Consider the following 25,927-nt stretch of genomic DNA (forward strand, 5'->3'; position numbering starts at 1 on the left):
ACTTTTTTTGGTGGCAACTTTTGGCCAGGCAGTGTATCAACGTGTTCTCATTGGCTTTACACTTTAAATAGAAAAAACGTCTCAAGGAATCCATACATTTCTTGAACTCAAAGTATATAACTCAATTTTATTACTCCATTGACACTACAGAGTTGATGTAGATGGTTTATGGTCCAGTGTCAGCTGTGAACAGGATTCTTGATTGGTTAGTAGACTGGTCCTGTCATCTGATCTCTGATAAGTGAATAAAACATCAGTATTGAATCCAATTACAATATAGGATCAAGCTGGGCTCATCTCTAGTTTTGTTGTTTGCAGTTTCTTGAAGTTATACTATTGGACAACAAAAAAAAAACTGTCAAAACCAAAAAAACACATTTGAGACTGGACCAGCCTGAATCTCCGTCCAAGAAAAGTGTGAAAGTTGGCAGCCCTGCTTTAATTTTAAATGTATGAGTAATAAAAACCTCACTTCACCTCATTGCTGTGTCTCAGCAGGACATGACTTCCTTTCATGTCTTGTAAAGAGCTAACAGTAACAGCGTGGTTCTTGCTCTCGCCGCTCTCTTTCTCAGTAGCTCTCTCGGCCTCTGTGTCCTGTTTATGGATCAATGGCCTTAGCGCTGTAAGGAGTGCTGTGTTAATATTTAATAGTGTCCCTCCACTAAAAAAGAGAGCATACTGCCTCCTAAAACTGACCAGCCCTACAAAACCGTACCCCTGTACACTGCGGACGAGGACGATGTACAGGATCTTTACCAGTGTAAAAGGTTCTGGTATGTAACTCAGCAGGGTCACTGTAAGTTCAAGGCTAACAGCGAGAGTGACTTTGGTGGTCCCAATCAGACCCTCTGCAGCTATTTGCAGCTTTTGAGTGAATGGAGTAAATGGGAGAGAAGTCAGTTCTGGCATTTTAAAAAAGTCAGAATTGTTTTTTTTATACAGCCACTAGGTACAGCAGGAGGCGATATTAGAGCAGTGTGTGTTTTGGTGAATGTAGTGGGGCTCCAGGCCTCAAACCTTCAAACTCTCTCCAAGAGGAACTCAAGTGAATCTTTGTTGTTTGACGAGATACGCTTCAGTGATGTAACTGTGCTCGCACAGACCCCCTAACACACACACATACACACCTAGATATACACACATCCATACAGACAGAGAGTGAAAAACAAATAACCAGTGGGGGAAAATGTCGATATCACTCTCAGGGTTGTAGTGGATTTTTTGATGCAGGTAAAAAACTGTATAGAGGTTTTAGGCACATAATCACATTATTAAAAAGTATCTCTCTCAGCGGTAAAAGAGGAGTTTCACTGTACAAACTCCAGATCACATCAGTACAGATGCAGGTAAAAAACCATATAATAAACAGTACCAATAAAAATCTGATTTTGCACAAATTAGTTGAGATCTTATGTTTTCTGGTTCAGATTTCTCCTGGACGCCCCCAAATCAGTACCTGGATGTGATCAATTTCATCATCAGTATTAGAGTGGTCGGGTAGGTTTGTTGGATGCAATTGCGCCCAAAAAAACCAAATACTTCCAAACACAGAATTTCAGACAGCAATTTATACATTGACCTTCATTAAAGGTATTCTTCTGCTAAAAAAAGTTCTCCCCACGGCATTGATAATGCTGACAGTCTGATGTTAAGCAGAGTTTAAGGTGTTATATCTTTACAACTAAGGCTGTATCTCTGAAAACATTTTGTCCTTTGAGTTTTAAAGGTGCAAAAATGACTGTGGGATATGGGGAAAGACAGGGCACATTCTCTGCTGCAGTGCTGTTAGCCAATCAGAGGTGATATGTTTGCATGTATGAATATGCATGAGCAAGAGCTGAAATCCTGTCTTTCTAAAGCAGAAACAGAAACACATGAGCACTTTTTTCACAAAAAAAACAAAAACGGCTCACATGGCATTCATTTATACTAGAGACCACAACTACACATTTTAAAATGAATGAAAAAAATTATGGAATGAGACTTTTAAAAGTACTCTTCTACATACAATTACTCATTCTCACCAGAGAGGGCTCTAAATCCCCAAATCCTCAAGACTTATGGATTGTCGTTTTAAGCACTGGTTTACTGACTTACCGAAGTTCCTATAGAAATTTGGGGTTGTGGTTGGGATTGTAGTTCTGCAGTACTGCTTTTGTACAGGTGTTAGTGGATAAAATGTTTCTAGGTGGTTGCCACGGTTTTCCCATACCGTAGAGTGCAAACATGTGTTGCTATTTGAGCTGTGTTTAAAAAAACATTTGGCTAAATAGTGGCATGCAGATACTTTGGGCTAAATTGTGGAACGTTTTAATGAACACATAATATTTTAAATTAATATTATTTGTATTTATTATAATATTAGTGGATGCCAGATACAAAAACACTGCCCAAATAAGGACTGTTAATAAACAATAATAAAACAATAATACTATTAATAATACCTAGTGAAGCTACAATAACACTTTTTCCTTTCTGATACTGACCAATGTCAGATTTTATGGTATCTACCAATACTGAGCACAATACTGACCAACTGACTTAACCTGACTTTACAACTCATTATACCGACCCTGCAATGTGATTGGCTGAGAGGTATTCTATGAGTGCCGTTATCAGCCAGTAATGCACAGTAACCAAAGCTTTCCACATACATGTATTTTCTCGTCCTTTTTAACTCAAAATATTTCAATAAACAGTGATAATGGAACTGTGGTATAATTGTAATTATACACTCAAGATTCATGCTATAACGTGTAATATTACACGTTATAGAATGGACCTCGAGTGTATTATTGCTTAAATAACTGCCTAATATTTGTAGTGTTCCATTTTTTTTAGGTTTCATGATGGTAAATTAGGCGTTCTACATAAGTTGTACACTTTATTTTGAATGGTTAGGGTTAAATAAATGTTCCTCAGGCTTTCAGTAACTTATAAAGAATATATGAGTGATGTAGCAGCATTTAAACATTCAGTAGATCATCAACAGACTTCTACTGTCCATTTTAATATCTGTAGATGCTGGCATTACTGATCATGTAACATCTCTAATACACACCATTTAAACTTCCCCAATAAAATTTAAGAGACCTGCTGCTGATACCAGTCTGTAACTGGAGCTTAACTGGATTAGTGGTGAGACTAAGAACAGAATTAGTCTTAGAATAGAAATAAATTTGTGTTGAGGTTAAGATAGGATTAGGATTAGGATTAGGATTAGGGCCTGGTTTAGATTTAGGTTTTGGACTGATGTTAAGTGGAAGTGGCATATCAAGTTTTTTCCATGTCACATAACAATAGTACTTCTACTGAATGTACTAAAGTAATGCATCAACAGCACATCTTTATGATATTTACCTCAGTGTATTCAGATGCTTTACTACTGCTACTGCACGGATTGTTACTCTTAATGATACTCTCTTAAAGGTTTTTTTAAACATTTATAACTTACCTCTCAGAATAAAGTGTTCCCCAAATAAGTAAAAGCTTAAAAGATCTGCATTTTATTATCACATTATCACATTCAAGTTGGCAAGCACAACAATTTCTCACTGTGCACTTGGTCCTGGCTTCAGTTTAGTGTTAACTAGTGGCATCCATGCATCACGGTATCGGTGCTCTCTACTCCTGATACGATACTGTATTGGCGCAAATATCATTGAAGTATCATATCAGATCAACACTACCCATGTTAATAATGTCTTAATAATGTTTTCTTACCATAGAAATGAAGTGTCATTTATATGCTATTTGTTTCGGTGGCGTACCTATCAAATCTGATGTCTTATCATCCCTCCCTGCTTTCCTCAAACCCCAGAGGAGTTTTTTTTTAACAAACAATTGTAATATTCCAGGGAAAAGAGCTCGTCTGCAGAACATTGTTGCCGCTGTGAGAGCAAGTACTTGGGGATTTTGTTTGGCGCCTGAGTTTAGAATTGATTTTGTGAGCTGACTGTTTGATTTAAGCATGCTGTTAAAGAACTGCCTGCAAGCAAAATCCAATTAATTTCAGAGGCTCTCTGTACCCAAAAAAGCCCTCGTACCCCGCTCCCGTCCTACCCCACTAAGCTAATTAACACGATTAGCCAAGGGGAACTGCTTAAAGATGGGCTAAAGTACGCGGCTCAGGGAGGGACCTACGCTCCTTCTCTCTCTTGCCGGAGAAAGTTAACACACTTGTTTTAACTACAGTTCGGGGAATTGATGTGAATGTGGCTTGAAGGTTGATGGATTGCCATGAGACCGAGTAGAGCTGAACTGTATAGATGTTTGTAAATCATTATACCAATATTTAGGTCTAATAATGGCAGGCCACCCAGGCACACATCTGATTTTAGGCAGTGTATACATTTAAAATACACTATATAGACTAAACTTTCAGGACATCTCAAGGGTTTTAAAAAGAGTTTATTCTGTTTTTGTTGAAGTAATTGACTCTACTGTCCAGGGACTTGAGCATTGCAATGAGTTTTTGATTGCATTCGCTGACAAGAGCTTTAGTGAGGTAAAGATTTTGAATGAGCATCATCCCATCTCATCCTAAAGAAGTATTGGATGAAACACCATCGTTCACCAATTGGTGCAACTTTAAAGAGTTAAATGCCTTGGTGACATTGCATTGGAATGCATTGGTACATTAATATAAAACAATAAAGGTACATTCATCAACAGTACTTATGAAAGACTGTATGGTCCCGCTTTATAAGAAGTGTCTTTAATAACTATGTAGTTACACATAAACAATCCATATAATAACAGTGTATCTACTGGTGAAGTACGTAAGTACACCAAGTACTTTGATCAATGTTATCAAACATTTCCTGGCCACATGATGAATTTGTTATATATTCAATATTCAATATATTGAATTGCTGTAGGTCCAGTTAATATTTATCATATATTTACATATTTGTGGTGTACATGCCAACATATTTAATATATGTAAAAAAAAATCTCCACAAATACAACTTTACAATAGAAGGTAAAAAATATTCAGTGTGAAGACATTTTGTTACTTGTTAGCATTTGTTTAGCATTCCTATTGGTCTATTTATATCATTCATAACATTCTGATATGTTCTGCACAGAACATATCAGAACATGAAGATACAAGGATTTTGCAATATACAATCCATATACAACCCCAAATCAAAAAAGGACAGTAAAGAAAGTGCAAAAATTGAGTTTCTCACACTGTATTTTTGTTTTGATTTAACTGAAGACAGTATAAAGGGTCTATTTTGTCTAGTCAACTTTCTTTAATTTATTAATATACATCCATTCAAGCATTTCAGGCCTGCAACACTTTCCAAAATATTAGGATTGTAAAGCATTTGTCATTTTCCATACTGTTGCAACTTTTTAAAATATGTGCCCACATATGTATGTACCTTGCAATTAAAACTATTGTAATGGTTCAGAGATTATGCATAGTGCCTAGTAGAAAATACTTTATTACTAGTACTTTTTTGACATAATCTGAATGTTCTTGTTCTTTACACTGGAGCGCTAGACATGCTTCATAAGGGCTTTACATTGACTTCCACTGGAGGTTAAGACATTTATGCAGATGGTTTGTTTTAGTCTGATAGTGATATTGTATGTGTGCATACATCAGATTTCCCTAAAGGCAATGCTGAACCATGATTGATACGTAGCAGATGTCAGCATTTTGTTTGTATTATATTGGATAGTGAATAACGTGTAGGGCTTGGAAAAGCTTCTCTTGTTTTTATTACTGGTGTAACACTAGGTGCAGTGGGTGCTCTAGACTGTTTTTTATATTTCATTTTACCTTTTTATTACATCTTTTCTACCTGTAAGGTTTTTTTATATTGTAAGTACAGACAGCACATTCAGACAGTTCTAAATGCTTTAAACACAATCTACTTAAACGTCTCCCAAAAGAGGAGTTTTCTTTCAAAACAATGCATTTTGTGTTTTTTTAGTGAATTTGGCAAAGCATTAGCAGTGCAAGAGAGCGAGCGCTAATTCCTCTCACCCAGCGTGACTTCCTCCGTCTCACTGTGCTAAAATGGCACCAGTCAGCAGCTCCTGAACAGTCAAAAGCTTCTGCCATCAAAGCAAAAGATCTCATCCCCCGCCTGTCTTCTTGCTGATCACTCAGGAGAGAGAGTGTACAGGAGTGAAAAGCGCGAGAACGTGCACTTAAACGTGCCCCCACACACACGGTGCACACAGGCGGCGCGAGAGCTATTGTAGCCGTTCGGCTGGAGCTCGCGGAGTTTGTGGCTGGCAGACCGAATCGGGAAAGAGATAACAAGGCTAGCCAGTGTTAACGCCGAGCCACCAGAGGCCCCGCAGCACGGCGGGCTCCGCACAGCATAGCGCCGTGAAGACAGATAGCATCGCCGGGGATGAGCATTAGGGCTATCTAGCGCTCGAGCCCTCTTCTTCTTCTTTTGGAGTGGGCCTGAAGGCTTTATGAGCCTGCCAGTGTGCTGGAAACGGGGCTGGCTTCTCGCAGGGCTCCTAAATGCCTCCTCCGCAAGGGAATGTGGGAGAGGAAATCAGATTAGAGAAGCTTTTCCAAGCCCTGAGATCAAAACACGGGCTTAGATATCAGCCGCACATCCGAGTGGCTTCAGCAGCTCGTCGCCAGGAGTGGAACGGCGAGCGTGGATTTGATCCGTCAATTAGACTGCCAGATCTTTCTGAACAATGAAAACACGCTATCTGGGAATCTATTTATTAATGCTTCTGCTTTAATTATTCACTAAAATGGATGATTATATAAACAGACAAGATATAAAACATGCAAAAGTTTGGGCACCCTTGGTCTGAATGTCTCTTACTCTAAATAGCTCAGTGTGTAAAAGTAAAATCACCTGATGGCAAAAAGATGAAACTTTTTTTTATTTTTGAAACTTTTTTGAAAGTACTATTTTTCTATTTACATTTTTACAGTTTCAAGGTAACAAAACCCTTGGTCAGAATATCTGTTAGTGTGACTAGCTAAGTGAGTTTCAAAACAATAAAAAAAAAAACAGAAAAAGTTTGGGTATCCTATTCTATTCAAGTATTTAATTGATCCATCCAAATTTTTATTTGCTTCTTTCCAGACAGGTTTCACAGTGGGTCCAAAAATAACCTACCCGAAATCATTAAGTCATTTAGGCAGGAATACCCTGTGGACAGGGATCCAGTCCATTGCAACAATTATCCCTACAATTATTCACTCTCAAACTCATGTCCAAGGGAGAAGTATGTCGTGCCCACTCCCATGCCATGTGTTGTTATGTGTGTTTGGTAATCAAAGTAGACAGTGGGTAGTCTTCACAGATAGAGCTCAGTTACTGCAGTAGAGATCCGAGTCTCTGTGTTCTGTGTGGTTCTTAGGATGCTTTGCTTCACTGTGTTTGACTCATGAAATTCCTGCCCTGCTAGAGCTGCCCCAGTCAACTGTAAGTGCCATTATTTTCGAATAGAAGCTTTTAGAAGGAATAATGTGCCATGAAACAGTAGACCTCACAAACCTACAGAGCACTGCCAGACAGCTCTGAAGGATGTTGCATCACTCACTACAGAGTACAGTCACTCAACCTCTGGGAGCAAGAATGAGAACTGTGCATAAAAAAAAGCTTCATAAAATGGGTTCGCAGTACTGAGCAGCTGCACACAATACTGAGCTCACTGAAGGCAATGCTAGGCATTGGCTGCAATGGTGTAAAGCAGGGGTCGGCAATAGGTGGCAAGTATGAAACATCTGGCCAGTGGGGTTGTTTGAACTATACTGAACGATAATGAAAAAAATAAATAAATAAATAAAATGCCTCCCTGGACAGCTTTTGTTTACATCCCTCCCCTGTCTCTCTGACTTGCTCGGCGTGACTTTATTTTCCACCCGTTCTTGTTTTTCTGCCTGTTCTTGGGCTCCCTATCTCCTTATGAGGGCTTATTTTCCCAGCTGTGCCTCAATTCACTGGCCGGGGCAATGGTAGTGTATTGGACCGCGACTCTGGCGACACAGGTTCGATCCTGCGTGAGAAGCAGTGTGTTTATTTTTAATTTTTTTTATTTAATTTTAATTAAATCAATTTAATTAGTTTACCTGCTTTGAGATCAACTGTTTTGCAGTTGGGTTTAACAACCCTCTGGGCTGGTGAGCTACTAGTCTGTAGCACTCCATCCCATTACACTTCATTTTCCAAAAGAGAATTTGTTTTTTTGTAATGGCTTGGAAAATATCTGGCAAATATCTTAATTGCCCACCCCTGATGTAAAGCATGTTTGCACTAGACTCTATACCAGTCTCATTAATCTACTAATCTACTTGTAGAATGCTGCCTACTTGACTGCACAATGCTAACAATAAACTTTGATGAAGGAAAGATTTGGGGATATTTTGCAAGGTTTAGACTCATCCTCTTAGTTCTCTCCCCTTATAAATGTTTATGATAATACCACAGCATTCAAAAACCTTTGGGACACAGGATAGTATGCTTCCAACTTTGTGCTTTCCAGCAGTTTGTGGAAGCTCCTTTCTGGTCCCAGCATGACTGTACCGCTGTGCACAAAGCAAGGGTCCGTGAAGGCACGGTTTGATGAATTTGGTGTGAAGGAACTCCAGTGGCCTGCATAGAGCCTTGAATTCAACCCCACTGATCACCTTTGAAATGAATTGAAACGTTGATTGCAGGCCAGGACTTCTCCCCCCAACATCAATGCTTAACCTCACAAACCTCACTTTTTACTGATTGGGCTCAAATTTCCACAGATACACTCCAAAATCTTGTGGAAAGCCTTTTTAAAAAACGGGAAGAGAAGGGTCTGCGTAACGGCATAAAACTGCACATGGTTTTGGAAAAAAATATCTAATGTCCACTTGTACTTTTCTTTAGTGCATTTAACTACTCCTGATCTCTTAGTTCACGGTGGGTGGGGGTGTTGGTGTTGTCGTTGAATGCAAATGAATAAAGTTGATGTAGAAAGTCGTTTTTGTAAGATTTTTAATGATTTTGAATCAATTGTATTCTAATCTAATTCTGCAAATCCAGATACTGCCAAAATTACAGCCAGATACCTGTTCATCATGTGATGCTCATATGATGTACTTGCCTACTTATCTCTGATTGGATTGAAGCAGTGTGCACAAAATTACATACACTTATAAACTTTGCTGAACTTTTATCACACGGCAAGGCTGCTCTAGACCCATCACAGCCAGCCGTGCAACACATCATGCAGCATTTCTCTCCATTAAAATTGAATACGATGCCTCGAGGCAAATTGCCAAGTGGACACATACTGTAACAGGTGTCGTCTATAAACCATTGATCATATTCAGTATGTAGAGTATACACCTACACCAGAAAGCACAGATCATTGGTGATGTTCAGTCAACATTTATGGATTGTTTTCATCCTGAAACAGTGATTATAAAAACAATATGTTCACTTCAGATCCAGTTTACCCTTTAAATTCCAAATTTTCACCCCTAAAATAGCGTTTTCACTCTGTCTCAGAGGCTGTGTGCTTATTGATTTACGCTTGTGTGTTTCTTCATCCTTGTATATCTGTTCTGACATATCTGTTCACAGCAATACAGATGAGGGGAGGTGAAGCTGGAGCATCTGTGTGTGTGTGTGGGGGGGGGGGGGTTAAAGCGTGTGAAGCATGATGTTTTCCAAAGCTTTATCAAAGTCTTAGTATCCTACTGTCACCCTGAAAAATAGAGTCTTGGCCAGGATGTGCAGTTCTGGAGAAAGCTCCAAATCGGTCCAGAGAAATGAAAAAATCTGAAAAATGGTCAGAAAAATTCTTGAACCACAAAGCAGTGTTTTTCACCTTCATATTTAAAAGTGTAAATACTACAGATACACTGAAATGAACATTTTTGGACAAAACCAAAACCAAATATAATGTTAAATTTGAATAGAGACAGAATGTTCAATACGGAACATGTCTTTTTTCACAGTTTTTAATCACTTTGTCACTTTCTTTTTACCACTAAATATATTAAATTGTCTAAACCTATTTTGTATTCCTTTCTAAAAGGAAAAAAGAATAAAAGTGCAAGATTAAAAATATTTTAAAAATTATATATTAAACACCTAACATTTTTAATATCATAGCAGATAAACCAACAAAGTACACTACATTTTAATTATGAATTTACTCATTTAGCGCTATTTTAGACATAAATATACCTCAGTACTGCTGCTATTTAAATCACAAATGTGCTTCAGCACTGCTGTTCTGGTCATAAAAAATATTTTATTGCTCATCTTTTTATAAAAGTGTGTCAGTTTTTTTTATTCATGCGTGCATCTCTTTTTTATTTTCTTGCCATTTTTGGATGTGGTTTTGCCCTTCAGGGCCACTATAAGATAGTCTTTCAGTGAACAAATACTAATGCTAAGTTAGCTCAGCTAATTTTACTATTTTTATTTTGTTTATTTTTTTTTGAGAGATTATTACAGAGTAATAATGAACTTTAACCTGCCGTTTTCCAGCTTTTTTACTGTGTTGAGATCTGAGTGCTGCTGTGGGCGTGGTAGAACTTTGAGCTTAAAAATGCTCCACTTCTCTGTTACAAAAATGCTAAAATATAACTTGAACATGTAATTCTTTGGTAAAATTATTTTTGGGTGCCAAGAATTATTGGGGCATACCTAGTAAATATGCATTTTCCATCACTTTTAGAATCTAGTGCCAGGTCTTGTTGATTAATCTCTCTCTCTCCTTCTTTTTCCCTGTGTGTCTCTCGCTCTCTGCAGGTGGTAAGCTGACTCCCCCCATAGCGTATCTTCATGTGTGATCAGACAGAACTCTCAGTGTCCACTCCATGGCTCTCCCCTGCCTCTGACACTCCCTCCTCACCCTCTCTCTCCCTCATAAAGCGCTAATCGGCCTTGCTGCTTGCTCCGTCTCCTCGTAACCATGTCATCCGCAGTCCGAGCTCTGCTGCTTGTGCTGCTAGGAGCCGGGGTCCTGCTGTCCAGTGGCGACTCTCCCCGCCGAGAGATTAAGATAGACGGGGATCTGGTGCTGGGAGGCCTCTTCCCCATTCACGAGAAGGGCCTGGGCATGGACGAGTGCGGCCGCATCAACGAGGACCGGGGCATCCAGCGGCTGGAGGCCATGCTCTTCGCTATAGACCAGATCAATCGGGATGTCAGCCTGCTGCCGGGTGTGGTCCTGGGAGTCCATATTTTGGACACGTGCTCAAGGGACACCTACGCACTGGAACAAGCCCTGGAGTTCGTCAGAGCCTCGCTGACCAAGGTGGACGACACCGAGTTCATCTGCCCTGACGGCTCCTACGCCTTCCAAGAGGACAGTCCACTGGCTATTGCTGGGGTCATCGGAGGCTCCTACAGCAGTGTATCCATACAGGTCAGTGCAGAGCTGAAGTGCAGAAAACAGTTTATGCAGCAATTTTACCTGCTGAAACATCATTTGATGATACTTTTGTTGTGATGTCACAGCCATAAACAGTATACCTGAAGTGATAGGCAGTGTTTTTTCTTAAGACTAAAGTAATTTAATGCAAATTTTAAACATAATGTGATTTATATACAAGTTATATTTATATAACCTCTGTTTTTAGTGATCTTGGGTCACTCAAAACAGGTAAGTAGAGTGTAATCCACTAAAAAAAACACTAAAATATTCTGATTACAGAACAAACTTTTTTTACGCCAACTACCTTTTCAGTTTTTGTGTAACAGAAAAAAACACATCCAGTGTGAAAAATGACAGATATTAATCATGTCTTTTACATTGAGTCCAAAACTGATGGACTGCAACTCTGGGAATTTTTTTAATTAGTGGGTGATTTTCTGCATTGTTGGATGCATTTAAATCAGACTGTCGAATCTCAGCTAAACTATATTATCTTGTCTGGAGCAAAAAATATATATATATATATGATAAGCAACATGCTGCATATAAAAATGCAAATGTTAAATAAAATATTTTGGTTATAAGTTTTGGGTATGACGTTTTGTTCACAAAGTGCTACAAAATACAAACAGACAATAAGCAGAGAAAAGGAAAGAGTGGAAAAGTATGAGAGCCCCGTTTACAGAACACAGATGGCAAAAAATGTGTCAGACTTCAGTGTGTGAAGGTTCTACTGCATTAAAAACAACCTCTGGTTTTATATCCAAAAAAGTGTTCTGTGTAAAAGGGCCTTACAAGACAACAAGTTGCATAGTGTGAAAGACACAATGATCTGATGACTCGTCTGATGTAGTGACATCCTGGCATAAGGTAGGCACCAGAACATGAATTATTCGGTAGGCTTGTTTGTATGCAGAGATGCAGATGATGTAATCATATAGTTTCAACACATTATTACAGGCCAGTGAATGATTTTCTGTCTGAGAGCTCACCACTCTCTAAGAACAGGAGAGAAAAAAATGGCTACACGGAGGCCTCGCTCCTGCCCGGCTGTAGAGTACCTGATCCATTATTTAGAGAGCACCATTCAAGATAAACAAAAAAAAAACGAAACAAAAACCGTGTGCCGCCCATTTTTTATTTGTCCCTGTTGAAATTCTCCCCTATTTGCTCCAGTTCTTTCCCTCATGCATACATGCCTGGATTAGCATCGTGGCTATGCTATTGTGTGCTTTGTTTCGCTGAGGAAATCTGCATAGTTTTACATAACCTGCTCCATCTGTGGCGCCACAAAAGCCATTTTTCCTTTTCATTTGCCGAATCCGTAATCTTTTATCCTTTTTCTTTTTTTTACTCCCTCTATCTCTCTTTATCTCTTTTTCTCTCTCTGTCTCTCCTTTCTCGAGTCTTACTTTTCTCTCTGCCTTTTCTTCAGAGGGCTAATGCTCTGTGTTTCTGGAGATAGGCCGGGAGGACCGTGACCTCACTATGGTCTCTCGTTAGATAACCATTGTTACCCATCATTCGCTTCTCATCAGCAACAATTAGTCACTGTTTATTTCTTCCTGCCGTTGTCTGGCCATCCTTTCTTTTCGCTCCCTCTGGCAAGACACACTCATGAGGGCTGCATCTCTCATTCTGCAGCAATCTTTACCCACTTACTTTACATACCATGCTAAAGAAAGGAGAGACCCCATGTCAAGTTTATGTTCTGTAATGCACTAAAGAGAGCACTGCCTGTTATTCTCGTTTAACAGTCATTGTTCATAACCTTCTTAACCACATGAAGTCTGAGGCTTTTCAAGCATATCTAAGGAATTTGAACGGGATTAGTTTTACATAGGAATGTATTTTCCCTAAATTCCCCAAACTTTGGGATGCTGTATAAAATGCAAATAAATGTAAATAAAAACTGATTGCAATGATTTGCAAATGTCATACACCCACATTTTATTCACAATAAAAAAAAATATCAGATGTTTAAACTGAGACATTTTACCATTTCATGAAAAACATTAACTTACTATGACCTTGATGTGGCAGGAGAACAGCATCTACCATCGCAAAAAGAGTTTGAACAAACAAGGTTTATTTTTATGGAAAGTGTACAAGGAGAAGAACCTTTGGATACATCAAAAAAAACCTCAGACCAAGACTTGAGATTATTTTGTCCAAAACAAATGGTTTCAATATTCCTGTTTCTTTTTTAGGTGTTTTCTCACAAACGTTAGACTAACTGTTTTTTAAAAGCAAATTGTTCCTCCTTTCAGACCAATTTCTAGTAGAGAGTAGATACTTTAACATAAATTCTACGAGGTCAATCAAGAGAGGTGTGTAGATCCCATGGTGACATTTTAGGAATGTTTAAAGAGCCTTCTATACACAGCTTGTGGTCTGCTCTTGGGAAACCTTGCTAAAATGCCTGATCTGGACATGTTGGCAGGTGTTTCAATTGCCTGATTTTTTTATTTGTTCTGGTATCTTTCAGAGTCCCTTCTCTGGCCCATCTGCATCTATATCCTTCTTTCTGAAGGCCTCAGAAAGCTCTTTGGTGATTTACATATTTCAACTTCATCAAGAGCAAACCAAACTAAATGTCTGAGGTTTAAATAAGACCGGCTCCTCCAACAATAATCTGCAGCTAATTTTACATTTTAATAAGTAATAAATGCTAAATATTAGTTGCTTAAAATTTCCATGTGCTATGGTATTTGTTTTGTTTGTTTTTATTATATTTTATACAAGACTGTATACTGTATACTATACTATATATCCCAGTTTTCCCCACAGCATCAAAGTATTCAGAGACAGAACCATCTTCCACACTGCAGTGAAACCTCAGCGCTAATGATCCATTCAGTTTGACAGTCACTAATGTAGTGGATAATTACTATGTGCTGTGAGCATGTAAAATAAACCCGTTGTAGCAGACAAACAGACATGTCCACGCTGAAGGCCTGATCACGATGAGATAAAAGGCTATTCTGATGGATTACAACAGACTGACAGTGTGGATTTCATGCAAGCTGACAGCAAAGTGCTCAATACGCTCGGTGCTCAGTCTTGCTGCAGTGCACGGCAGTGGCAGCTTCCGCCCTCGCGCTCGGTGTGAGATACGTGTGATGTGAGAGAGGCAAGCTGAATCTGACCAAAGAGAAACATCCCCTCTCTGCCTCGCCCTGCTGGGACTGCCTGCAAACACTTAATTGGGCTAATTTGAACTGATCCAATCAAATGGCTGAAAAGGAATATTTTATGTATCGTAGACTTTGGATAATTAATTCATAAGGCACTGACTTATTGATTTGAACAGTATTTCTAATGCTGCGCTGTTGCGTTTCTTTTTCTTTACTCTTTACTCTCAGGTTGCCAACTTGTTGCGCCTCTTCCAGATCCCTCAGATCAGCTACGCCTCCACCAGTGCTAAGCTCAGCGACAAATCGCGCTACGACTACTTCGCTCGTACCGTCCCTCCAGACTTCTACCAGGCGAAGGCCATGGCTGAGATCCTGCGTGCCTTTAACTGGACGTACGTCTCCACTGTGGCCTCTGAGGGAGACTACGGCGAGACAGGCATAGAGGCCTTTGAGCAGGAAGCCCGTCTGCGGAACATATGCATCGCTACATCAGAAAAGGTGGGCCGCTCTAACGCTAAGCGCTCCTCGTACGAGGCAGTGGTGCGGCAACTCCTGCAGAAGCCTACGGCGCGTGTGGTGGTGCTCTTCCTGCGCAGCGACGATGCCCGTGAGCTCCTGGGAGCTGCCACTCGCCTCAACGCCTCATTCCTTTGGGTGGCCAGTGATGGCTGGGGGGCGCAAGAGAGCATCGTCAAAGGTAGCGAGTTTGCAGCTGATGGCGCCATCACCCTGGAGCTGGCTGCTCATCCTATCCCCGACTTCAACCAGTACTTCCAAAGCCTCAATCCGCGCAACAACCACCGGAACCCGTGGTACAGAGACTTCTGGGAACAGAAGTTCCAGTGTTCTTTAGGCGGCACATTGTCATCGACAGGAATGGGCACTCCCAAACCTCCCTGTGACCAAGGGCTGGCAGTGGATGATTCCAACTTCGAACCTGAGTCTAAAATCATGTTTGTGGTGAATGCAGTGTTCGCCATGGCGCATGCCCTGCACCGGATGCAGCGAGCCCTGTGTGCAAACACCACGCGCCTGTGTGATGCAATGCGCAGCCTTGACGGCAGGAGGCTGTACCGGGACTTTCTGCTTCACATCAACTTCAGAGGTAAAATTAATTTGATTTGATGTAGTAATGTTGAGATCAATGTTGTTTCAAATTTGTAATTCCAGTAATTCCATACATGACACAATAGGTACTTTTTTTAGGTACATTAAAGTTGTAGGCAGGGCAACAGCAACAGAAAAAATTTATCAACAGTCAAATTCATCTGAAGCTCAAAGGAACAGATTGTTAGAAATGTGTAGAAATTGGCAAGTGTGAACTGAGGTCAAGAGATTATAGCATGAGTGGCAACTTTGCTAACAAGGCTCTTCAAAAGACTGGCTCTATGGTTGGTGTAGTATAGTGGATAATAACACTGCCCTCTCTAGTCCTTCTCTGGACTGTTGTTGTTTATAATATACTGATGTGAAATAGCTGTTTATAGTGATGTGAATGGGCTGTGAAATTTGATTTCTGTATAGCATGTGTGCACTAGCATTAACATCAGTCTTTACTTGGTTTTGAGCATGCTCAGTGTTGATTGGTTGGTCCTCCAACAGTAAAAGCCAAGTAAAATGAGCCCTTACTTTATATATGTTTAATATAGTGTCAGATAATAGTTCAGTAAAGCAAGTCCACACTGCAGACTCTAACTGAACTCTTGTATTTAGGATTTCTGAGAACTGTCCTTACAGTGCTGTTGGCTGAAAAACAATAATGTCTGCTAATGGTGCCTTGAGCCCACCTGATAGCTCTCTGAACAGAGTGGTTAAAAGAAAAAATGGAACTGGATTGGGATTAAAATATCATAATAAACAGTATACATGGATTGACCCCGATCCCACCTTAGTTACTGGATCCCTAGTAACACACAATACACCAGTGAGCAATTCCACATTCCCCTACCTGTGTAAGAGGATTCAAATCTAGGTCACTCTGGAACAGAGAGTGTCAGACAAATGTTTTAAATGCGAGAGCGACTTGCGACTTGGGAGTCTCATGTTCAGAGTGTTGACACTCCAAATGCGTTGGCAGCCCTGATTGGGCTCAATATGGCCCTTATTGATCCATTACTGTCTGACTTGATTGGTTGCAGGGATCTTTCAGATCTTTCGCAAAAAATTTGAGCATGGTGTTTCTACTCTCTACTCTCTCTCTCTCTTTCTCTCTCTCTTTCTCTCTGTTCTATTCCTATTCCACTCCCCCCCCACCCCCCCCCACCCCCCTCCGCTCTCCTTCTTGGCGGTGGTACGTAGCGGGCTGTGTGGAGGTGCTTAAGGATCATGCTGTATTTCTTTTGTCAGTCTGTGCTTAATGTGAGTGGAGGTGCATAGTGGCTGTGTAATTAGAGCCAGTGTGAGAACTGATTGCCGCACTGGCAGGGCCCGTGGCTGTGACGGGAACGCGAGCCGAGGCTAACGCGCCCCGGCTGCCACTGAGAGGATTGCTTTTGACTGACAGGTGGAGAGCAAGGGGAGCAGGTAAAAATAAACCATGTAAAAGTGCTCAAGCTGCCGCGTCAATATTAGATGAGCTTATGCCACACTTATCCGTGACTGTACACAAACACGTACGGCGATGGCGGCGGAGAAGAAGAAGCGGCGAAGGGGGGCGGAGAGAATTCTAAAGTCCCTTAAGGCATTGGGGGAAAAGAAGGAGTTATTAAGGTGTGAAAAATAGAACTGGGCTGAGAACTGTTTATGAAGATAGGATATGGGTATATAAAGAAACTGGGGTGGGTATGCAGAGAGAGATATGGAGACTATATATGGACAGATGTTTGTGGACACCTGTTAATTTACTGATTCTCCTTCCAAAAACAGGTCTCTTATTTTTTTTAAATATAGTTTTTGTATTGAGATACAAAGGTGTTTGACAATTATACATTAGAATAGCCCATTTTATTATTATTTTTTTAATCAGGTTTCTTAAAGAAACAGTAAGAAATGTGAGCAAGTGTGTAAAACTGCTACAGGAGTCACATAAAAAGCTCATGCAGTTGGCAAGTGGCAAATGACGCAAAGTCTTACTTTGTAGCTAATCAGTAAATATATGTACATATCAATGTCAAACATGTCCATCTCTACTACACAAATGAGGGTAGTAACTACCCAGATATGTTTAGGGAACCTTACTGAAGCTTAGTGATTACTTGTTCAGCAGATAAATAGTCAAATCTCCCATTTCCATGGCTGCAGCACACTCTTTGTGGCTGTTGTGTTTTATTCCTGACAACCCTGAGTGTGGAAATGGGACTGGTAATTGGCAGTGGGCAAATTTGGAGACTACATACACAGAGATTTCCATTACATACTGCACACTTTAACTAAAAAAATTCTGTCTAAGGCTGTCAGTGCTCTTTACTCTCTTTATTTTAGACTTTTCCTTAATATCTGATGATACTGTACATCCTTATCATGTTATGAGTTACTACTAAACATATAAAATTTAATGGTTCTTTATATACGAGTTTATCCTTCTTTTCTTTTGTTGGAATAACTGTTTAGTGGCTTTTTCCTCAACTTTCTAGACTGAGGAGAGCATGTGATTGCATTTTTTGACAAAAGCATCACCGCTCCATATCATCTTCAAACCCCCAGCATATTCCAAAAGTGTTTAATGGAGCACCATCATTTCAAATAACACAGTTAATTCCACCACTCCACCGCTTAATGCGTGGTGCTTTATACCGCTCTAGTCCATGCTTGGTATTAGACATGAGGCTAATAGGTTCATGTTTATCTGCTTTATCTATTAGCAGTACATCTCTGCAGAGACTAGACAAACTGTGCTGGTGTGCATTTATTTTTTGCACAATTGTTGCACATCGTTTGTGTGAACAATGTAGCTGTATGATGGATTGATTAGATTGGGGTGTCTGTAAACATTCGGACACATAGTGTAGCTACAGAAGCCTGCCCCTGTAAGAGAAAAGCAGTGTGGTGGAGGCTGTGTGCATGCCTGTGCATACCTATGTGAGATAGAAGGGAGTGTGCAAGCATTTGTGTTTGTGTGTGTATGCAAGAGAGAGAGAGAGAGAAAGAGAGAGAAAGAGAGAGTAAGAGAGAGTAAGAGAGAAAGAGAGAGAGAGACTTGGGGAGATAAAACGATGTGAGAGAGTTTGAGTGGGTTGGTATGCGTCAGCAGAAGAAGATTCTCTTTGAAATTCACCATCTTCATTTTTCAAGCGCAGAATCAAAGACGTGTGGGGTTTGCTGTCTGGGGCGATGGGGTGGCAGGAGCGAGCGATGCAGGAGAAAGAGCGAGCGAGAGAAAATGACAGTAGCCTGTAGACAGGAGGAGGTGGAGGAGAAGAGAAAGAGATAGAGATAGAGAAAATAGAAAGCAAGAAACTGAAAGAGGGAGAGGACTCTGGGTCGGTGGGGGAGGGAGAAGAAGAGAAGGTGGAGGAGGAGGAGGAGGAGGAGGAGGAGGAAATAGAGAAGAAGCTGGGGAGCAAAGGAAGTTTTAATGTGCAAAGGAGAAGCAGCGCAGAGGACCATCAAAGAGGAAGAGCTACTATCTGATCTAGCGTGGAGAAGGTGGAGAAGAGAATGAGATGGTTTAGGAAAGGTGCAGATGGAGTAAGTGGTTTACACAAGTTCCTACACTGCTTACCATGGGCTGAGGTTCCTGTAACAGTTCTCTAAGCAGTTATGGGTTATGGGAATTCCAGTTCTGAACACAAACAGGATGTAAGTGTTGTTTTTTCAGTAGGGTTAACCATACTTGGGGCCACAGAAGGGCTTAATGACACAGGGGCACTTTGATTGGCTAGCCATGTCATGCTAACACTGCTGTAGCAATGTATGACAAGGTTGGTTGCCAGCGTGAAAACTCATAGTTCTGCGTTTTTCATTTAGCTAGAATGGAAAAAGAAAGCATAACTGATATAACTGGTTTATAACAGCACAGTATGGTAGATATACAGATATACAGATTTTCAGTTTACAGTTAGGGCTGCAGGGTTTGATTATGCAGATCAGAACATAAACCAAAGGTTTAACTGGAGTTCCTTTTAAATTTACAGTATATAGACAAAATTATTAAGGCTGTGGCTATGTATTGAGATCTGCTCATTCACCGTTTCTTCCAAAAGCAAGGAAATTTTAAAAAATCCTGTATATTCTGCCTGTTGGAATAGCTATCTCTACAGTCCAGGGAAGGCACTTTACCTCAACTCTGAAACTAATCCCACAGCTACTATTCCACCAAACACTCAATGGAGATTGGCCAGCATTCTAGAACAGAAAGCTCCCCTCAATGTGGAGATCTGCGCAAGCGCAGGGGCCTTTACAAACAAAAAAAAAACATTTTTTTGTGCCTTGATTACATGATGTAATCTTTTCATGAGGTTTTTATCAGTAATTAATATCAGTGATTTAAAATCTGTTTTTAAAATGGTAATTAATGCTTTAGTTTCCAATATTTTGGAACTCAGAAGATGGTCTCAAATGACTGAAGCTAACTTCCCACCTGCAATTCAAAGATGGCTGCTGAGTGAACAGACTTGCCTATAAGACCTTTAGATGGGTTTTATACCCCTCTAGCCCAAGCCCGGCATTATCCACAGTGCCCTTATTTTCATATTTTATAGGTTCATATCTGCTCCTGTGAGTCATATTCTATTAGCAATACTCCTCTACAGGAACAAGATCAACTGGTGCAACTTAAAATAGCTAAATTAATTCATTTAAAAAAAGGGTTTCCATTAACATTTGGACACAGGCTAAATTTCAATACCCACTTTGCGACTTTATTGTATTGAAGCATTTCCTCTCCAGATCTTTGGATCTGTGGTTGATTCGCTCGTTCCTGCTTGGAAGATCTCATTGCTCCCTCTCCCAGGAGTGTTGTTAAACCTAGTTTGATGAGAAAATGGATTTTTGTCCTTTGTTAGCTAGCCTTCTGTTCTCTGCCTCATTTCCCCATGCTTTGTTCTTCACTTCTCACTATTAAGACAATTGATATTTTACTTTAAATCTCCTATTTAACTCTTTGAAATAAACCAGGAAATATCTCTAGCAGTCTACTGGAATTGCATGGTAATGGAGAATTGCAGGGCTTTTTCTGGAGGAGCTGTGTACAGTGACATGTACACCGTGACATTTACATACTAGTGATTGTTCAGACTCGCCAGATTTTTCGTACTTTTCACACTACACAACTTTTCTTCCTAGCTAACTTTTAAGTAGTAATATTTTTTTCTGCACATTAAAATTAATTTGTCAAGTTTTCTGGATGTTCTTGGAACATCATTTTGTGTGATTACGAGTGTGATTACTGTTTGCACAGGAACAAGAGGCACCAACAGTGCAAACAAACCAGACTCTGTTTCAACCAGATCAAGTGCTGGTGTGAACACACCCTTAATGCTGTAACACTGATACCTGTTTTTTTCCTGTTAAGCTGGCATTTTGAAGATACTAGTTTTTTTTTTGTGCAACTGTGTTTTATTTATTTAATGTAATATGATTTTAGATCTAGTGGTCCACATTTGGTCAGTTTGTTTTGCAGGGGTTTGATACAAAAAAAAAACTGTGATAAGCTTTGCTTTGAATTAAATCATTTTGTTGTAATATTTGACAGCAGAGTCTGAACACTTGATGTGAGACACTGTTGCGTCAGAACTCATCCTTATTATTCGAGTGTCTCCCGGCTCTTCAGAGTTTGTCATTTTTCCAACACTGTGCTCCTCACTCAGACTAATACAAGCTACATGCAGTTGCTATGGTAATTGGGTCTGCACATGGCACCAATTGGTGAAGTAATCCAATAGAGTGAGAGAGGGATATTCTGTCAACAAGAGAAAGAGAGAGAGAGAAAGTAAGAGAGAAATCGAGAGAGAGAGAGAGAGAGAAAGAGAGAGATATGCTTCAAATTGTAGTGATCCCACACCTACTGAGTAAACACATGCCCATGCACATGTAGCAGTAGCAACACACACACACACACTCTAGCATACACACACTTGCGCAGGCCATTTGGGATGTTTTTGTTTGTTTTTTGCTATTCTGCCATAACATCTCAGACACTCACAGCCCACACACTGTAGGAAAAAATGTGCACTCGTCCACCCACAGTAAACACACACACACACACACACACACATTATATAGAAATACATACAGTATACGCAAAACCCACATAAGTAAAGCAGGGCTGGAAAACAGCCCAGTTCCAAAACCCTCAAACTGTTACACTATGTGTCCAAACACACACACACACACACCTTCCCTATTAACCTATAGAGGAATACTGACAATAGAAGGATTAATAGGACCCTCTGAAGCAGATAAACATGAACCTATTGCTAAAACGGGCAAGTCTTAAACCCCCAAACTGTTACACTATATGTCCAAATGTTGGTGGACCTTTTTTAATATATGCATTCAGCTACTAGAGGAATACTGCTAATATCAGTAAGCAACATAAATAGGATGAACTTTTTTAAAAATGTTCTTTGATTTTGATTTAGGATAAAACCATAGATAGATGTGTTCTCACTGAGATTAGATCTCTCATTCTTCCTCTCTCATCTCTCTCTCAATATCTCTCTCTCTCTCTCTCTCTCTCTCCCTCTCTCTCTCTCTCTCTCTCTCTCTCTCTGGGTCACTTGAATTGTTTACTGCTATACAGGTTTGAGATAAATATGATTTATCATATCCACCAACCATACTGTTGATGATTTGTGTGATATCTTTGTGGTGCGCTTGTGTGTGCGCATGTGTGTGTGTGTGTGTGTGTGTGTGTGTGTGTACTGTAAAGCCAGCCCTCAGGCCATGCTGAGCTAGAAGCTAAACCGCGATGGGCTATAGATACCATTTCACTTAAACCACATACACACAGACACCCTCCTCCTTTTCTTCTTTACTTTCTTTCTTCCGTACACACATACATCTCTCTCTCTGTTTCTCTCTCTCTCTCTCTCTCTCTATCTCTTTTCCTTTCCTTCTCTCTGTTCTCCCGAAACATGAACACACAGCCGTGCGACTGCAGCGGAATCGAATGAAGGGATCTAGTATTTTGTAGCATTGCTGAGAATTCTGTGCTAAGCTACTGCATCTTTACTCATTTAAATCAGATTGCATCCAGTGCTTACAACCCCCCTCTTCCACTTCTCCTGTAATGCTGCAAACCAATGAAAAAGTAATCAGGGTATAGCCTGCATGTATATTTTTATGAGGCACATGCGAAATGCTTGCGTGGCGCTACGCCGAGGGAGGACGGCCTGCGTGTTTTTCTCTCTTTCTGACCCTGAATCAAACACAGCTGTAGAGGTTTTGGTTTAAAATTTTCATTTGAGGCTCAGAAAGAATTTGCTGTATGAGATGTGATCTAAGGTTGGAAAATTATACTGTCTAAACAGAGTTAATCTCAGACCTTTCATTATGTATGCTGATAGCATGGCTAATGAAGCTGTGTGGCTAATGCAGCATTACAACACACCCAGTAGAGCAGTGGGCACTCATGCTGAAGATATCTTCATTAAATATACACTGTAATCACACAGTACATTCATTTAAACAAAATAAATAAGAGTATTAAAAAAGTGTTTATCCTGCGTTTGTTGATTTAGTATCTGCCTCTGCTGTTCATGGAGGGCACTATACTTAAGCAATAATACACGAGAGGTAGTGCTATAACATGTAATATTGGGTCCATAGATCAGCACACCATTGCCAATTTTACATGTTATAGCACGAACCTCAAGTGTATTATGGCAATTATACCACAGTTCTATTATCGCTGTTTATTGAAAATATCATCTGTTTGGTTATAAACACTCAGCGAGTTAAAATCGTTTCATTGCTGCTCTGTTTGTAGCTGCGCTGTTTGGTTTGTAAGCGCTGCATCGTTGCTAGTTTACCTGTATGTGGCGAAGTAATACATGGAGAGCTTCGGTTACAGTGCATTACCAACTGATAACAGCACTCGTAAAGTGCCTCTTAGCCAATCACATTGCAGGGTCGGCATTAACTGTGGTATAATAGATGTCGGAACACTGCTGTGAGAATTAGAGTGCATGTATTATTGGGTGAGCTCAGGATGTTAAATGATCACCAACCCACCTCATCCACCCCAACTGCTTGATTCATCCCAAAAGTATTAGATGGAGCACCATGGTGACAGTTTCAGATTCATCTGCTCTAGAGAATCCTAATCTATTGGCAATATTTCTTTACAAGGACTAGACAAGCTGTTTGTGTGCATTTGCACATTCGCACAGGTCAGCAATGGTGCAAACTAAGAAGCTGACTGCACTAACTGAAAAGGATGTCCACAAACAATTGGACATTCAGTGTAGTTGTACCCGTTGCTGACACTGATGTGTAGAGCTTGTACAGAGATGGTCCATGTACAAATTCTATTGATTCTATTGGACTCTGCAACAGATAAACATACAACATTATTCTCTAGAATAATTGCACTCCATCCAATACTTTAGGGATGAGGTGGGCTGATGGTCCTGACCTCCCTAAAAGCTCCTGAATGCAATCAAAACCTCACAGATATGCTCCAAAATCTAGTAAGAAGTCTTCTTTAGACAGTTATTCCAATAAAACTAGAATAAACTCTTTTTAATATCCTTGAAATTGGAAGAAAAAAATGGCAGTAGCAGTTCCCAATATGTTTGACCATGCAGTGCTGCTAGACCTAATGGATATTTAACAACAGAAGCTATTTGTCAGGCCTGCGTTCTCTTACAAGCCATCTATCAACCTCATTGGACAGTTCTGGCCCCTTCCAAACCTTGACGATGAAAACAAGCAATAGATCTTTGAGGGTGTGTGTCGTTTCACAGCCAGTGAACTGCCTAAATCATTTTTCAATGGAAAAAATGAATGATCTTTGTGAAAAATGCCTTTATCTCACCCGGTGGTGAATAAAAATATTCAAAAAAAAAAAAATACATTTCATCTTATATGATTGAGCTCTTTGAATTACAAGGTCATTAACCAGTCAAAATATTAATTAATATTGCTACTTATTTATTTGATGTCATTAATGTGCATGAATGCAAGTCTTCTGCACAAACTAAACTAAACTACTACAAAAATCTTGGTGGTTGGCTTATTTGTGTATGAGTTTCCTAGTAAAATGCCAATCTTATGATAACAACTAATTATGTAGTGCTACATGCAAGATGTACTATTAATATTATACTGTATATACTTTACAACCTTGTAATTCAAATAAGATAATTATATTTAGGTTCTAGGAATTTGGATTAGGGATGGGACAAAATATTGTGATATTTCATGTTATATTATATATCACTTTTTGCTATACATAATACACACTCTAAACTCCCTAAGACTCCCCTTACTAAAGATACTGCTTCATTACTCCACATGTTGGTGCTAATCAAATGAATATGGTAAACCTATGGTAAATAATATTGGTTGTTCAATTCTGTGAAATTTATATTGGCATTAAATCCATAATTTCTAGTATTTGCCTATTTAGGAGTGTTTTATCCTAAATAAACGCATAAGCATAAACTGATCCAACACAATAAACTGTGGAGATACACTGACCTAGCCAATCTAGCCAATTAAATCGCCTAGCTTTTATTAGAGTACCTGGATTTTTTTTTTGGATCCTTTATATAATACTGTATGTAGATCCCACCCCTTGACAGGGGTCATTGTAACCAGAATAATCAATCTTGTTCACTTCACTCTCTATGTTATGGCTGTAATGGATGTTCATTGAGGCCTGTGATGCTAATTCTTTTTCTAAACACAGCATTCATTTGTGTTCCCTCCTTCAACTGTGTTCTGTGGAGTGATGGTACTCTATTGAATACTTTTAAGAAGAGCTGAGGAGTTGGAGATGAGGTGGGATGGTGGCCATGTAGCATCACAGCGCACTCGGAGGAAAGCGCAGCGACTTGGATCTGATACATCAGCTCACAGACGCCTTGTGCTGAGCAACATCACCCTTTGTAATGATGAAGGGAGAGATCACTATCTACCGACCCAGAGAGAGCATAGCCAATTGTGCTCTCTCAGGGCTCTGGTAGCTGATGGCAAGCTACATGAACAGGATTCGAACCAGCGCTCTCTTGGTCATGGTGGCAGCGCTTTAGTCTGATGCAACACTCGTTCCCTGTCTCTGCATGAGTGACAGGATTGATCAGAGTATAGTAAAGCTATAAGTATAATAAACCTTAGGTTTAAAAGTGTTAAATTGCAGTTAATCTCTTGTGCACACAATTGCTGAGCCATCTCGCCCTCTGTCTGGCCTGGGAGTCACACGGTTGAGTTAAAATACCAGGCCTAGTTCTGTGCACGTGTGTCTGCCCCTGTGTTTATCCCAGTATGAGTGTGTGTGTATGTGTCTGTGTGTGCACGGCTGTGTGAGTGAA

The 25,927-nt window shown here is 40.0% G+C and overlaps 1 protein-coding gene across 1 annotated transcript in view; it reads left to right on the top strand.

The window, feature by feature from the left end:
* The window catches only part of grm3 (glutamate receptor, metabotropic 3), a 58,141-nt gene that overhangs the window by 15,509 nt on the left and 16,705 nt on the right, over positions 1–25,927 (top strand). The window contains exons 2-3 of the mRNA XM_007250942.4: positions 10,746–11,364; positions 14,739–15,615. Of these exons, the coding sequence (XP_007251004.2) occupies positions 10,909–11,364; positions 14,739–15,615 (1,333 nt within the window). The 5' untranslated portion in view covers positions 10,746–10,908. The remainder of the gene's footprint in view (positions 1–10,745; positions 11,365–14,738; positions 15,616–25,927) is intronic.

Source organism: Astyanax mexicanus, chromosome 9 (assembly GCF_023375975.1).
Source record: "Astyanax mexicanus isolate ESR-SI-001 chromosome 9, AstMex3_surface, whole genome shotgun sequence".
NCBI lineage: Eukaryota > Metazoa > Chordata > Actinopteri > Characiformes > Acestrorhamphidae > Astyanax > Astyanax mexicanus.